General features: G+C 32.1%; 1 protein-coding gene across 1 annotated transcript in view; it reads right to left on the bottom strand.

The window, feature by feature from the left end:
• Positions 1-756: 756 nt before the first annotated feature.
• LOC129225404 (axotactin-like) overlaps positions 757-14,130 on the bottom strand; it is a 92,571-nt gene continuing 79,197 nt past the window's right edge. Inside the window, exons 27-33 of the mRNA XM_054859917.1 lie at positions 13,524-13,674; positions 11,534-11,709; positions 8,885-8,993; positions 8,618-8,782; positions 5,249-5,422; positions 4,669-4,757; positions 757-2,746 (exon numbers count right to left, since the gene is read on the bottom strand). Coding sequence (XP_054715892.1) covers positions 2,591-2,746; positions 4,669-4,757; positions 5,249-5,422; positions 8,618-8,782; positions 8,885-8,993; positions 11,534-11,709; positions 13,524-13,674 — 1,020 coding nt within the window. The 3' untranslated portion in view covers positions 757-2,590. The remainder of the gene's footprint in view (positions 2,747-4,668; positions 4,758-5,248; positions 5,423-8,617; positions 8,783-8,884; positions 8,994-11,533; positions 11,710-13,523; positions 13,675-14,130) is intronic.

The raw sequence follows: 14,130 nt of genomic DNA, 5'->3' as shown, positions 1-14,130 counted from the left end.
ATATCAGCAGAATACTAGAATTCAGTGAAACTACCAACTTGCAAAAAGTTAATTTTTTAAAAGAATTATATTTAGGATTTAATTAGCCCAAGAATGATGTTAATCAGTTTGTAAAAGCAGTTTTTTTTATTTGTTTACTTTTTTTTTCGCACATTCAAATTGAGTTAATTAAACTGAATCCTTCTTTTCAATTTCTTACACTAATATAGAAAAGAAGTAAAGAAAGAACCATAATACAACACAGAGAAGGTTTCTAAAAAGTTTAAAAGTAATATAAGAGCAAGAAATTAATTATAAAAAGTTTTTTATATGCATTCATTGCTTGTTATTCGATGGTTACGTTAGTCACGTTACGTTAGTCACACACAGTTTTTCGGAAAAGTACCATTTAGGGCCAAAAAAGATTCATCTCTAACAAACCTGTAGTACAATTTAAAAAATAGATTGTTTACCTCTTACAAGTGTATCGGCCAATTTTAAATGTCTGCGTAAGTTTCAGAAAAATTTGCCTCGTAACATAAGCATTGTCTCTCACGGTTGCAAAAATGTTACGTTAGTCACGATGCCTTTTTTGGTGAAAAAACACCTGCCATCGCTTATTTTGCTTAAAATTCTTGATAGAAATGAAAAATAGTCACCTTTTACATTTTAAATATGCATATTAAACCAAAACACATTTATTTTTACTCCCGGTGTAAGTAAAAAGAGTTTGAAAATCAGGTGCGAATGTTACGTTAGTCACTATGGAATGACCCTCATCCATCTTTATTTGCAATAAAAATTCATTCTGATGCTTCAATGCAGTATTTATCTCAGAAATCATTTTGTTTTTGCTTGATAAGTATTTTTAAAAATGTATTTTGTTTTATTGATCTATATTTTAAATTTTTTTTAAACAATTAATCGACAAAGAAATGTTAAGTTTTCTTTATTCTGTTTTAAATTAAAAGGCATACAACTAGTAACAGACCTCGTTAACTAATACTTTTTTCACAGCTAATTTTAGCAGAAGTCTTGGATAAAAAGGATACTAATAATTTTTAAAAAAGTGTCTAAAACTTACGAGTCTACTGGCGATTACTAAAAAATTGAATTCAGAGTTTGAGTAACGAGAGAGACTAATGAGTAGGTTCAAATAACCAAATGAGAATAAACCTTTGGAACAAATTAAAAAATAAGGAAGAAAGGTAGGTTTCACTAATAAGGGAAAAGGCAAACTAGTGAAATTTGAATTTGAGAGCGGTTATGGGACTTAGGTTAAAAAAGGTTTTTTTTTTCATTGACACCCTGTTTGTCACCATAGCTTTCAGATAAAAATTATGTATTGAATTCCTCATATGTAGACTGGTTAAAGTGCAATATTGAGCATTAACACATTGTGGACTGATAAACTGTGAATGGACATATTATGATGATAACGTTGTGAAAATGATCAGGGACTATTCAATCAAGGGTTTACAAACTCTTCCACCTGAAAAGAAATTGACAAAAAATACGAGAGAAGTACATGGTTATGCTTTTAAATGGTCATTTGACAAGAAAAACCAGGACAATTCTCGTGTCTGGTCTACATTGTGTTTTAAAATAAAATGAAGCTTAAAATAAACAAGTGAATAATTTTACTGAATAAAAACTGGATTTCATGCTGAAAACAACTGCAATGGGATTCACATGTCGTGCGCAGATGAAAATGCCTAACTCTGAGATAGGAATGTTAAGTATATCACAAAAAATGAAAGTTGATAATCAATACTGAGGTGTTTTTTTTTTTTTTTTTTTTTTAATCATTGATTTTCTAAAAGAATATGCTTATTTACAAACATGAAGTATATTTGGAATAATAGCACATTACACCAGCATAAATTTATATGTTCTTTCTAAAGCAGTTATTGCACATTGCCAATATATTTAGAAAAAATACTAATGGATAACTGAAAATGTGGAACATATTAGCATCATAAAATTATTTCTAAAATATATAATGGATTGATACAGAAAAAGGTTACAATCTAAAATTGAGTGAAAAACGAGTTATTTTTTGTAATTTAGCATGGATGAGCAGGCTAATAAAAAAATATTAATTCTTGCTTTACAACAGGAAAATGTACAATTTGAGGAAGTCGTTTAGTGATACATTAAATTTTAATGGAATTGCTATCTGCATTTAATAGGAAAAACAAAAGGGTTGCAAATTTGATTCAGTTTAAGTAACAGTATTTACAATATAATAAGATGAGGCTGATGCTTTCAACAGATGTTACATGCATCTTTAAATAAATATTTAAATAGAATATCAACGGTGTAGCCAAATGTATTTTCAAATAGGAGGGGGAGGGGATGATTAAAATTGTTATAAATTTGGTTAAGAACTTATAGTTAAACAAAATGAACAGATAAAATGCATCTAGGAACTTCAGTGAAAATATCTCCACATGACAAGAAAAAAAGTTTGCCAACTAATGATAACAAAAATTGATAAAAGCACATTGTAACTACACAAAGTTCAGAAAAAAAAACTGTTATTAGCTCGTTTTTTAACGAGATATTCATGTTCTATCACAATGAAATGGGAATTTTTTCAGCGCTAAAGTTATGCAAATGTTTGGCTCAATCTGTTGATGGTGACTTCACTGACCGATGCCAATGGAGCAAATTGATTTTTTAGCTCTGGGAGAGGACCATCCTCATCTTCACTTTCTCTTTCTCCATTATTTTCAGCTTCATCAGTTTCCATATCATCTAGAGCCTGAAAATAATTTTCGATATTTGAAATTTAAAGCTATTATTGACAATAAGACAATTTTTTTGGCATGAATGTTAAAATATAGATTTCATCAATCAAAGAAATGAATTTTTATCCAAGCATTTGATTTCTTAAAAAGTATCTTTGATTCAAAATTCATTTGAATTTAGAGATAGTCCTCAAAAAAAAAGAGGGGGGGGACATTTAACATAAGATTAACTGAAATTAAAAACATTAAACCCAGAAGTAGGGGATGTTTGAAATTAATAAAAATTCATAATTATCAATCATTCAATTAATATTTGTTGAATAAAAAACTAGGAGGATCCTTGAAATGGAAGATTTGGGGAGATGCTATTTTTGTTCAAAAATATCAAGGATTAGTCATCCTATTAAAGTTCAGTTTGCTTGTGGTCAGGGTGGAAAATCATAAGCTATGATAATTTAAAGACAGAAACAATCTCTAGTTTGGGAAAACCTAACCTGGCATTGTCATAATGCTATGATTAGGATCTGCATAGCCTATATGATGCTTACAGGTTAGGTTTGCCCCAACCGTTGTGGTTCCAATTTAAACATTTACTGAGGAAATGTGATTCTGTGAGTGTTAAAAAGTTTATTGGGTAAAAATTAGAGACGTACCGAGTACTCTGTAACTACTCGGTACTCGACCAATTTGCCGAGTACTCGGTACTCGGCCAAATTCTGATCAGATACTCGGCCAATACCGAGTAGTTGCAAAAAATTAAATATTGTCCGAGACAGATACTAAAATTTATAAAAAAAGAGCAAACATTATATCCTACAATCATTTACAATTAAAATTTATAAGTCAAATCTAAATTTTGAGAATAATGAAGTTTGTAATGCTTCAATGGAATAAAATGGATTTTTGCTACAAACAAAAATTAGTTATAAAAAATATAAAAATACCTTTGCTTAACAAATAAAAGGAAATAAAACAACGTTAAAAGCACAGTGCAGGAACACTGCAGACATGTGTTTTGACGTTACAAGAAATTCCTTTTTCAATGCACAAAATGGGAGCTCATGGATTTAAAAGCATCCGACAAAAGTCGGATTTCTTTGTAGAATGTCTTTATATTCTTTAGCTCACATGTTATGCACTGAAAAAGACGTTCCTTGTAACCGGGATGGGGTGGGGAGAAGAAACACGTGTCTGCAGTGTTCCTGCATATTTGTTTTATCTGCTTTTAAAAATTATTTATGTTTGGCGGACTAGAACAATAATTGATCGGTATACAGTGAAACCCCTCCTAATGTACACCCCTCAAAGGCAGACACCCCTCTTATGCGGACAATTTTTAATTCCCCAGTTCCAATGCAAATAACATTCTTAAACCCCTGTCCTGCGGACACCTCTCTATTGCGGACAAAAAAAATTGTCCTGTTAGTGTCCGCATTAGAGGGATTTTACTGTAATTTGTTTTAATTCCAACTTGATTAATTGTGCCTTTTATTCATGTTTAATTTTAAAAATAATTTTTTTGTAAAATTTTAGACACAAACAAAATTGTTTATACAATGCGTAATTAAATTTCAGCAGGAGTTTAGTTTTAAAAACTGTTATATGGACAAGGAGGTCTACACTACTATTCCAATAAGTTCAAAATTCATCACATGTGTGTCGATGGTTCTTCTTAAAACATAATTGGTACTTGGAACTCGGCCGAGTAGTGAAAGGCCGAGTACTCGGTACGTCTCTAGTAAAAATCGGTAATAATTAATAATGCTTTAAAAGGTCAAAAAATTAATATCCATCTCATGGCACTCTCTTCAATGGTGAAAAGTTTTTAAATACTGCAAAACACTTTCAAAGCAGTTTTAAAAAAAAATTCTTTTTTAAAACAAGCATTAACAATATGACACACAGGAAGAGAAGGCAACTATTACATGATACTAACAGTGCTAACTAACTGTGCTCCAGCTGGATCCCATTCCAGTTCTTGTGAGGAAGTGGAGCGGAGTGGTGGCATCTCGATGGAATTGATATCTGCAACAAATGAGAATAATAATTAATAACTAATGCACTTATACGCATGAATTCAGACATATCCATTCATATCTGATGAGACCAAATCTAAAGTTTCAAAAAATACTCAAAACACACCCTCACAAAAATGCAGCAAAAAAAAAGTAAGCATTAAAAACTGAAAATTATGTTATTACAAAAAAAGTACAATCTAAAACCTAAGCTCTCAAACATTCACCCATTCTGTTTTTTTTTTTTTTTTTATTTTGTGGTCTGCACTCAGCCAATAAAGGAAAGCAATGATAATTCTAGTTCCTTTATGTCGCTGTTGGACTTGCTGCAATTACTTGCATTGCCTGAGTTAGTAAAGAAGAAAACTTAAACTACAGCTCAACTGTGTGGATTAAGAGAACATTAAAGGTGAAATAAATGTTGATGAAGAAGATCTGGCAAAAGTTCCTGCAACAACGCAAGTACCATTGTACCATTTAAGATAATATATTCTATATTACCTGCACTGAATCTGACATCTTTGCCATTGGCTTCAGTCCTGAAAGGCATCTTCATGAAGCTCATGGAAGCAGGAGGTGAATAAGCTGGTGGTGAAGAGGGGAGAGGAACCATTGGATGCATATCTGATGAATAGTCACCAATTCTTTCATCTTCTTCAGGAGAAAAGCTGACTGCTATGGGAGAAGTTTTTTATTAAAAATTCCTCATAAGATTAGTGTTTTTGCAAAAAATCTATGAAAAATTAAATTTTTACAACAAAAAGGGAAAAGGACAGATTATTTTAAATTTATCTGCTAACACAACACAAAAGTTAAATGTTACGAAAAATACAACAGGTTAAAAAAATGTGACCTTATTTGAAGTTAAAGAAGACATTTTATTGCAGATTAAAAACTAAAATGTATTTAAATGTGAATAAAAATTTAGTTGATGCATTTATTTCAAGCGTAAGACAAACATGTTAAATAACATCAGAACTTCTACCACAATGGCAGAGTCACAGCTGCCCTAAGTCCCACATGAAAAAAGAGGTCCTAAAACAGTACTTGCAATATCAGAAATAATATTTTATAAGTTTTTAATTTATTATTAATATTGTCACGAAAATAAAATTTGTTAAAAAAATTTTTGTTCTTGGTATTACTGATTTTGATTTCATGTGTGTTGGTTGGATGCAGGGGTTCAAATCAAATCAATAAAAAAATGAAGTTTGTATTATTATTTTTAAATTAAATATTCAAGGAAAACGGCCATGCGACTGGTGGGTCAATCAAAAAGAAAATAGTTTGTTCCCTTACAACCTCTGATAAGAAAGCGAGAACAATTAGCAATCTTCTTGATAACTCAATAAAAAGGGACTGGACTCATCAGTGTATATAGTCTCTGTAACTCTTTATTTCTATTCGTTTGCGTCATTCCCCCAGTCAGGCCCGTGTCCAGGATTCCATAAAGGGAGGGGTTTTTGCAGGCCTGTCATTTCAAAATATTTTTTTTGGGGGGGGGGGGGTGCAAAACATTTGTTTAATGGTCACAATGAGGGGCTTAGCAGTTCAGAGGGCAGGGGGGATGGTTCAAATCTGCAGAAGATTAGATTTTAAGTTATATACTACCTATTCTATTAATATATTTTATACACATCAGAACCTCATTTATCCAGCCCCTGTTTATCCGGATCAAATTTGTAGAAAAAATATATTTACGTAAATAATCATTTAAAATTATGATTTCAAGAAGGGAAGTTTAAATCGACAAATACTCGGTTTCATTTCGATCAAGCATACTATTCCTGCAAGGGACATACAATAAAGTATAGTACTAATTTAGCAAACAATATGATATACTTTGGATGTCAGCCCAATGCTGTTGCAGCTGAATTATAACTGATGAAGTAATTGAGAAAAAACGGTATGATATAGTTTTGTTAGAAAGCATTGTTTTTTGGTGCAATAAAAGATAAGTCTGCATATTTAAGAATATTATTGATTATTATCAGGATTTTCGTTTTTTAGGATTGCCTTTGGTCCCATCTAGTCCGGATAAATGAGGTTGTATTGTACATACATGTAAGGATTGCTATGAACCCCACCTCCCAGAAGGAAATTTCTGGTTGCGCAAGAAAAATTCAGTATTTATCCATTTTACTGCTTGTTTAGATTCCGACCTATTATCTGTTTAATGTGCAATATATTGCAACAAATACTGAGAAAATTTCACAAATTCTTTTATGACATGTTTTCAGGTTTTAATATTCTAAGATAATGCTTAGCAAACTAAATAGGAAGAGTTTCGATGCAGATGTAAATTACATAAACAAACCTAATTACTATGCATCTACAGAGCAGCAGCACTCATCGCTTTTTGTGACACGCCCCAGATCAAAACCCCTTATGAGAAGCAATATTAAACGTGTATTGACAGCTTATTCAACCATTCCTCCATCTCTGTTTTTCCGAAATATGATTTTAGTTGATTAAGAGAAGACAGTCGCAAGTTGCCAGGCAACTTCAAAGAGAATGCTTTTTAAAAAAAAGTTCTGTACACAAATTTCAACATTAAAGCTAATTGTTAAGCATGCACAATTCTTCATCTATTTTCTTATTTTTTCCCCAATGGGAGGGGTTTAACCCCTAAAACCCTCCCCTTGTACACGGCTCTGCCCCCAGTTCTTTCCTATGCTTTAATTAATGCAATTTGGGTCATTTTTCAATAATCCTTCAATTTGTTTTTCACCTAATATTTTACAATTTATATTACAACTAGTACTTTTGTGCTTATTTAATAAGAAAAAGCAACAATATAACCCACCGTCAGAAAGATTGGTGCATGCTCCAGAGTAAAAATTGCCAGTCTGTGTTTGGATCTTGTAAGATAAACATTGTAAAATACTCATAGTTTTAAATATACAGTTGGCTCTCAGTTAACGATGCTCTATTTAACAACGGCTTTTTACGGTCCCAGATGGTCCACTATAGTGTTAAAAGCATTCTATTTAAGGACGCTTTCTACTTAAGGACAATTTTTTGTGGTCCCCTGAAAGTCGTTAAACAGAGAGCCAACTGTAGTAGTTTATGGCATTAGTTCAGTAATTGTACCCTCACCCCCGTATGTCACCATGCACCAGAGTTTCCGCTATGGGTGCATTTTTCGCAAAACGTGAAGATACTACATCAATTAAGAAAATAAAGCAAAGCATTTTTGCTAAAATAAAAAATTAATTAATTTAAAAAAAACTGCATGATCTGAGAAAGGAAGCAAGCATGACGATAGTCAACTTAATCTTTTTAAAATCTTGGCTATAATGTTTAAATTACTGTTAAATTCAACAATACCTAGTCTTAATCAGCCTTATGCCCCTCCAATAAATGCATTATTGGGAGGAGGGGACTTGCAAAATTTTAAAAACCAATTATGTATTTTCACAATGCTAAGCACAATCCAAGATTTTTTACTTTACAATTTAAAAAAAATAGCTACTGTATTTATTTCTTTAAAAACATTATAAAAGAAATTTGAATTTAATTTTTAACTGGAGTTGAAGCACACTAAGACTTTTAGAAAGAGATGAGAATGAGTAACACTCTTTATTCATGTTTCTTAGACTAATTGTTTACCCCATAGTTCTAAATTAACTTCAAATATTTCTAGCTAAAAGGAAATGCAATGAAACGCCAATTTTATGTTTCTCAAATCGTAAAATTACGTTTCGTATTTCTGTTACTTAAACACATAGCAGCAAAATGGGACCCAATGAAAAGACGTTAAATGCCAGAAAAACGTAGATTTGGGGGGCTATTGTGGTTTCACTGCTCATACTTATTCTCTCTTTTCAAAGTGCAGCAACTTTTAATGCATGAGAGTGTGATCTTTACCTTTTAGACTTCCAGCAGCACCAGTAGGTCTTCTTTTGCCCTTTTTATAGATGTGATATTCATCACCCATTCTTTCCCTCTTGTGACGACGTTGAATGCGATAGATATAGAACAGCAAAGCTAATACAACAATAATAAGCAACACACCCATTACAGCTGCAACACCTGAGAGGTCATAAATTTTAAAAGATTTGTTAAAATGAAACGTAAATGCAGTATGAAAAATATATGTAAATAATATGAAAATTAAAACACGTTGAAACTTACGACTGCTTGCTCTTATAATGCTGTCAAGTGGTTTTGTTGTCATATCTCCGAACATGCTTTTATATAATGCTGTAGTTGGTGGTTCAGGGAACCATTCTGGACCCTGTATCTGAAAATATCAATTTAATGTATGAGATTTTTAAAAATTCTGATTTATAACTGATTTAAATTAAAAACAACCAGGCCCAGTTCTATAAATTTTGGGCACCCTTGCAACATAAGATGTAGTGCTCTTCCCCAGAGGCCAGCAATGAATATTTGCAATGTTAATAAATCTTAGTGCCAAGTTTTTTTTCTTCAATTTCTCGGGCCGTTGAGGCCCCTTAAGGATGTGGGCCTCCCGCACTGCGGGTATGCAGATTCTGGCCTGATAGTCCGAGAGCCAGCGACAGTTTTTTGAAACCGATCTCCTCTCGGCTGAAAACTTCAGAAAAGCTTCCTTTAAACATGTAAAAGAAGCTAGTGAATGTCAGCTGTGGTGCCATGAGTGGATTAAGTAGTGGTTTGAGTGCAAACATGTGAAAAAAAGAAAAAAAATAATCATTTACTTTCGCCTGAAAATTTGTCAGTAAGTAATTGGCATAAAACTAAACAAAAAACAAATGTCAGCTGGCTGAGTCACGGTGGATTATGCGTCAGCTAGCCACATGAATTTGTAAAAAAAAATAATAATCATTTTGTCTCATTTGGGAACTTAACTATAATATTAATTTATAAGTTAATTTTTTGAAAACAAAAATGTCAGCTAGCTGTAGTCCGGTGGAAAGGTTGTCAGCTGATGTAGTGAAACCATGTATACGGAGCACCATTTCAATCATGTTTACTGTGTCAGCTGACTACCTTTCCACTGTTGCACAGCCAGCTGACGGGTTTTACTTCCTTTTACATAGTAAAGGAAGTATCATATTAGCGAAAAAAATGTCCCTCAAATTTCGGCCTAATTTTCCATCTTAACTCCCTCTCAAATGAATGCTGAGGGTTTTTTTTTTTTTTGAATCTACCGCACATGCATATATTCTGCCTATAAACATATGGACGCCCGAACTATCCATTTTGACCTTGAGTGAATTACCACGAGTTTTCTCGTAACGTCTGTATGTGCATATGTATGTATGTACGTATGTATATACTTATCTCGCATAACTCAAAAATGGTGTGTCGTAGAAAGTTGAAATTTGGTATGTCGATTCCTAGTGGGGTCTAGTTGTGCACCTCACCTTGTGGTTGTATTCGGATGTCCAAAAGGGGACTTTTACACCTTTTTTAGGAGGAGGTAAAAATGCTAATGTCAATGCAAACGCAAGTGGTGTTATAATTTGGGGAACACTTGCCGATGTATCGCCAAGCTTTTGGTTGCCAAGTTTCTGTCGCCAACATGAGGAAATTTCACCAAGTTGGCGAAATTTGTCTTTTTTTTTTAATATGGTTTCAATTTGGAGATATTTAGAGAGTTATCCATTGAATCACGTTAAAATTGTTGATATTGGGGAAAATCAATCTCTGTAAACCGCTTTTATGCATCGATTCGTGACCAACTTTGGGGTGAAAATGTTTAAAGTGTTTGTTTACTCCAAGGTACTATTATCATTACCTTTTTGTTAGAGGACGCCACGTGATGCATACATCAGCTCGTTTTAAACTAATATCTCTGATGTTCTTGAGCAAGAGGAAATGATTTTTAAAAAAATATTCAACAATGAATGGCAATTTTAGACCTGAAATAATGATAAAATAATAAAATAATATTTGAAAGATTAATTTCATTGTTAATGTAAACAGTGTATTCAATTTTATAAATTATTCTTCAATTAATAGAATCTTGCAAAGTGCAAAAGTTGTGAATTTTAGTCATTATTTCAAGTTCAAAATCGCCATTTAGTGTTCTTTTATTTTATTAAAATCATTTCCTCTTGCTCGTAAACTTCAAAGATATTAGTTTATAAGTTGCTTTTATTTAAAAAAAAAAACATCAGCTGACTATACACCGGTGGAAAGGTCGTCAGCTGACACAGTAAACATGATCGAAATGATACTCCGTATAGAAAGTATCACTACATCAGCTGACGACCTTTCCACTGGAGTACGGCCAGCTGACGGTCTTTTTTCAGAAAATTAACTTATAAGTTAATATCTCTTAAGTTCCCGAGCGAAAGGAAATATCTTTTTTACAAGTTCATGTGATCAGCTACCTAGCCAGCTGACGTTTATCTTTTGTTTTAGTTTTACATCAACTACTAACTGACAAATTTTCAGGCGGGAGTAAATATTTAGTTTTTTTTTTCTTTTTTTCACATGTTTGCACTCAAACTTCTACTTAACCCATTCATGGCACTGCATCTGACATTCACTAGCTTCTTTTGCACTTTTAAAGGAAGCATTTTGGAAATTTTCAGCCGAAAGTATATGACTCACAAAAAAATATCGCTGACTCTTGGACTATGAATATTCCTATCTTTTCATACAGACAGTTTTTAAAAATTATCTAACTTAATTCATCAAACAACACTAACACATGCAATTCAATCTAGAAAGCATTATGAGTGATACTTTTACTTTATATTCATCATAGACATGGAGTAAAAATTTAAAAAGTAAAAAAATCATTTACTTTCTTTTGTAATAAAATTCTAAGAGAAAATTTTTTTATACTTCAGGGGGTATGTTTGAAGGCAATGTTGCTAGTAACTGAGATAACTGGGCAAATGAAGCACACTTCCTTTCATTGACACTTCCGTCTATTTTAATGCGATCTAGTGAACCTTTCTTGTAGCCAAATGCTGTTTCAAGAGGCATGAGTTCCAAGTCTCCAAATTCAATCATAACATCTATTAAATAAACATCAAGTTAGGGTGAAACTCATGCATGGCACTCAAAATTTTAATCAAAAAGTACACGATTTCATGTGTATGAATAAGTAAATTATATACACATATATTAAACTCACAATGACTTGAAGCTTTGTAACTAGGCTTGCCAGATTTCTGAAATGTTCAACCAGAATGCCCCCCCCCCCCCGCGCCCCAGGTCTTTAGTATTCAAATGGGTACATGCCTCTGACTGATTTTTGGAGCATTTTATAGGATGGTTTATTCTCAATGCTATGAATAAATGCCTACTAATTATGAACCTGAAACAGGGGTAATAAAAAATGACAAACAGATAAAATTGAAACATTTCGCTTCCGAGATGTAAATATTTACGATTTATTTAAGTTAGAAAAAATAACTTTGAATGAAGAATAAAAAATTGAACAATATTTAGATATACTTTCCATTTTATAGAACTTTTGTCTACAGTCTTTTTCGGCTTCAATCTTAAAAATACTCACAAGCTAATCTCGTATTAATTTTACAAGTCAATGTTACAAATGATAAAGTAATTATCCTAAATAGTCCTTCACAGTTAATTATTTTTAGACCTTTTTGGTCATCTTTACTAATAATAAAGCTCAAAGTCTGGATCTCTGTCTGTCTCGTTCTCTCTCTGTCAGGATCTCTGATGGGCATAGCGCCTTGACCGTTCGGCCCATTTTCATGTAATGTGGCACAGAATTAGTTTGTAGCATGGGGGTGTGCACCTCGAAGCAATTTTTCGAAAATTCGATTTTGTTCTTTTTCTATTCCTAAATTGGGAGAGGGACTTCCAATAGCTCAAAGGTTTTAGCCGTTCCCTTGGGATTTTGAGTAATCAAGAGGTAACTGTGTGTGTGTATATATATATATATATATATACACACAGTTACCTCTAGATATGTATATATATAAATACAAAAATTTAAACAGCTACATTAAAACAAGGTAAAAAAAATATTTAAAATGCATACAATGAAAGCAATATAGTAAAAACTGAGAAATTATTTCTGAAATTTAGAGGACATCTGATCATTTATACTCTGTTTCAAAACTTAAGTTTGTGAATAAAGATTTTTTTTTTGTATACAATCGAACCTTGTTAACCTGAATTTCACGGAACCATGATAATTATTTCACAATACCAGATTTCACTTTATCCAATAAATAATTAACTAATTGTTAACTCGAAAGACCAAACTAATATTTCATATAAAGCAATATTTCACGTTAAACAATTTCAAATTTAAAAGATTTGACTGTATTATAAATAGTCATTGCTCAGTTTGAAAACTTCTCTCTAAACATATTTAGATAAAATACTTTTGCATAAAATATTTTTCTGCTAATGTGAGCGTATGTTTATGGCAATACCAATTTTTGAAGCTGTCTTCATTTCAAGATGAACTTAAAGCTTCACTTAGAATTAATATTATTTAGATAGAAATTTTTTTATAGAGAAATGTTCTTTTAGTACTAATTTTTATATTTCATACTGGGAAAGAAATACACCTAACATATTCTGAACAATAACAAGCTTTTTAAAAAATGAACTATTTATTTTAGTTCATACCATTAATTGAAAATAGCTTCTAATAGTTTCAGTTTATACTGATTAAATGGTAAAATGCAACATCGTTAAAAGAAATCATTAGATTCTACTTCATGTTTTAAAAATGAGGGAGGAACGTCTTTCAAAAAAAGATTATGCATGTGTGCATCATAAAAATATTCCAGTTTTACAAGGAATAATAGATATTAAGCTACTGCATTATAAATACAAAACATACTTGAAATGCATCCCTGAAAATTAGAATACTCTCCAGAGCGTGAAAGACTTTTTGGTAAGCCAGCTATGTACAGAACATTTGAAGATCCTTCAAAGACTTCACTGGAAGATCCAATCACTTGAATAAAGGGATTATGATTTTCTCCATCAACCTACAACAGTTACAAAACAAATTAAAATTCATAGCACCATTTATCAACTAATTCAAATGCAAATAAGAATGAAAGAGCATGGCAGCCAACTTGAGAAAATTTCAGTATTTAAGATAAGTACCTAGACGACCGAGCCTCGCTCGGCTTTAAAAGAATTAATTTTTGTCAGCTTGTTTTTTTTCTAAGGTTCGATACTTTTTCAAATATACTTGAAAAGTATCACGTAAACGAAATATTAAGGCTCTCGCCAGTCGTTGGATATGCTTCTGAGAAATGAGAGATATGCATGTAAACACTTAATCAGCATTATAATCATTTCAGCTACAAGAAGCCTACTACTAAATATAGACCTCCTCTCTCTCACAGACATCCACCAAGGGAATCTCTGAGCTGGTTGCGTATAAATATTTAACACACGGTATTGACAAAAAAGTAGTTTGTAAGACCAAACATGGC

Source organism: Uloborus diversus, chromosome 1 (assembly GCF_026930045.1).
Source record: "Uloborus diversus isolate 005 chromosome 1, Udiv.v.3.1, whole genome shotgun sequence".
Lineage (NCBI taxonomy): Eukaryota > Metazoa > Arthropoda > Arachnida > Araneae > Uloboridae > Uloborus > Uloborus diversus.
The sequence above is the reverse complement of the archived record's forward strand: the minus strand, read 5'-3'. Positions and strand labels throughout refer to the sequence as shown.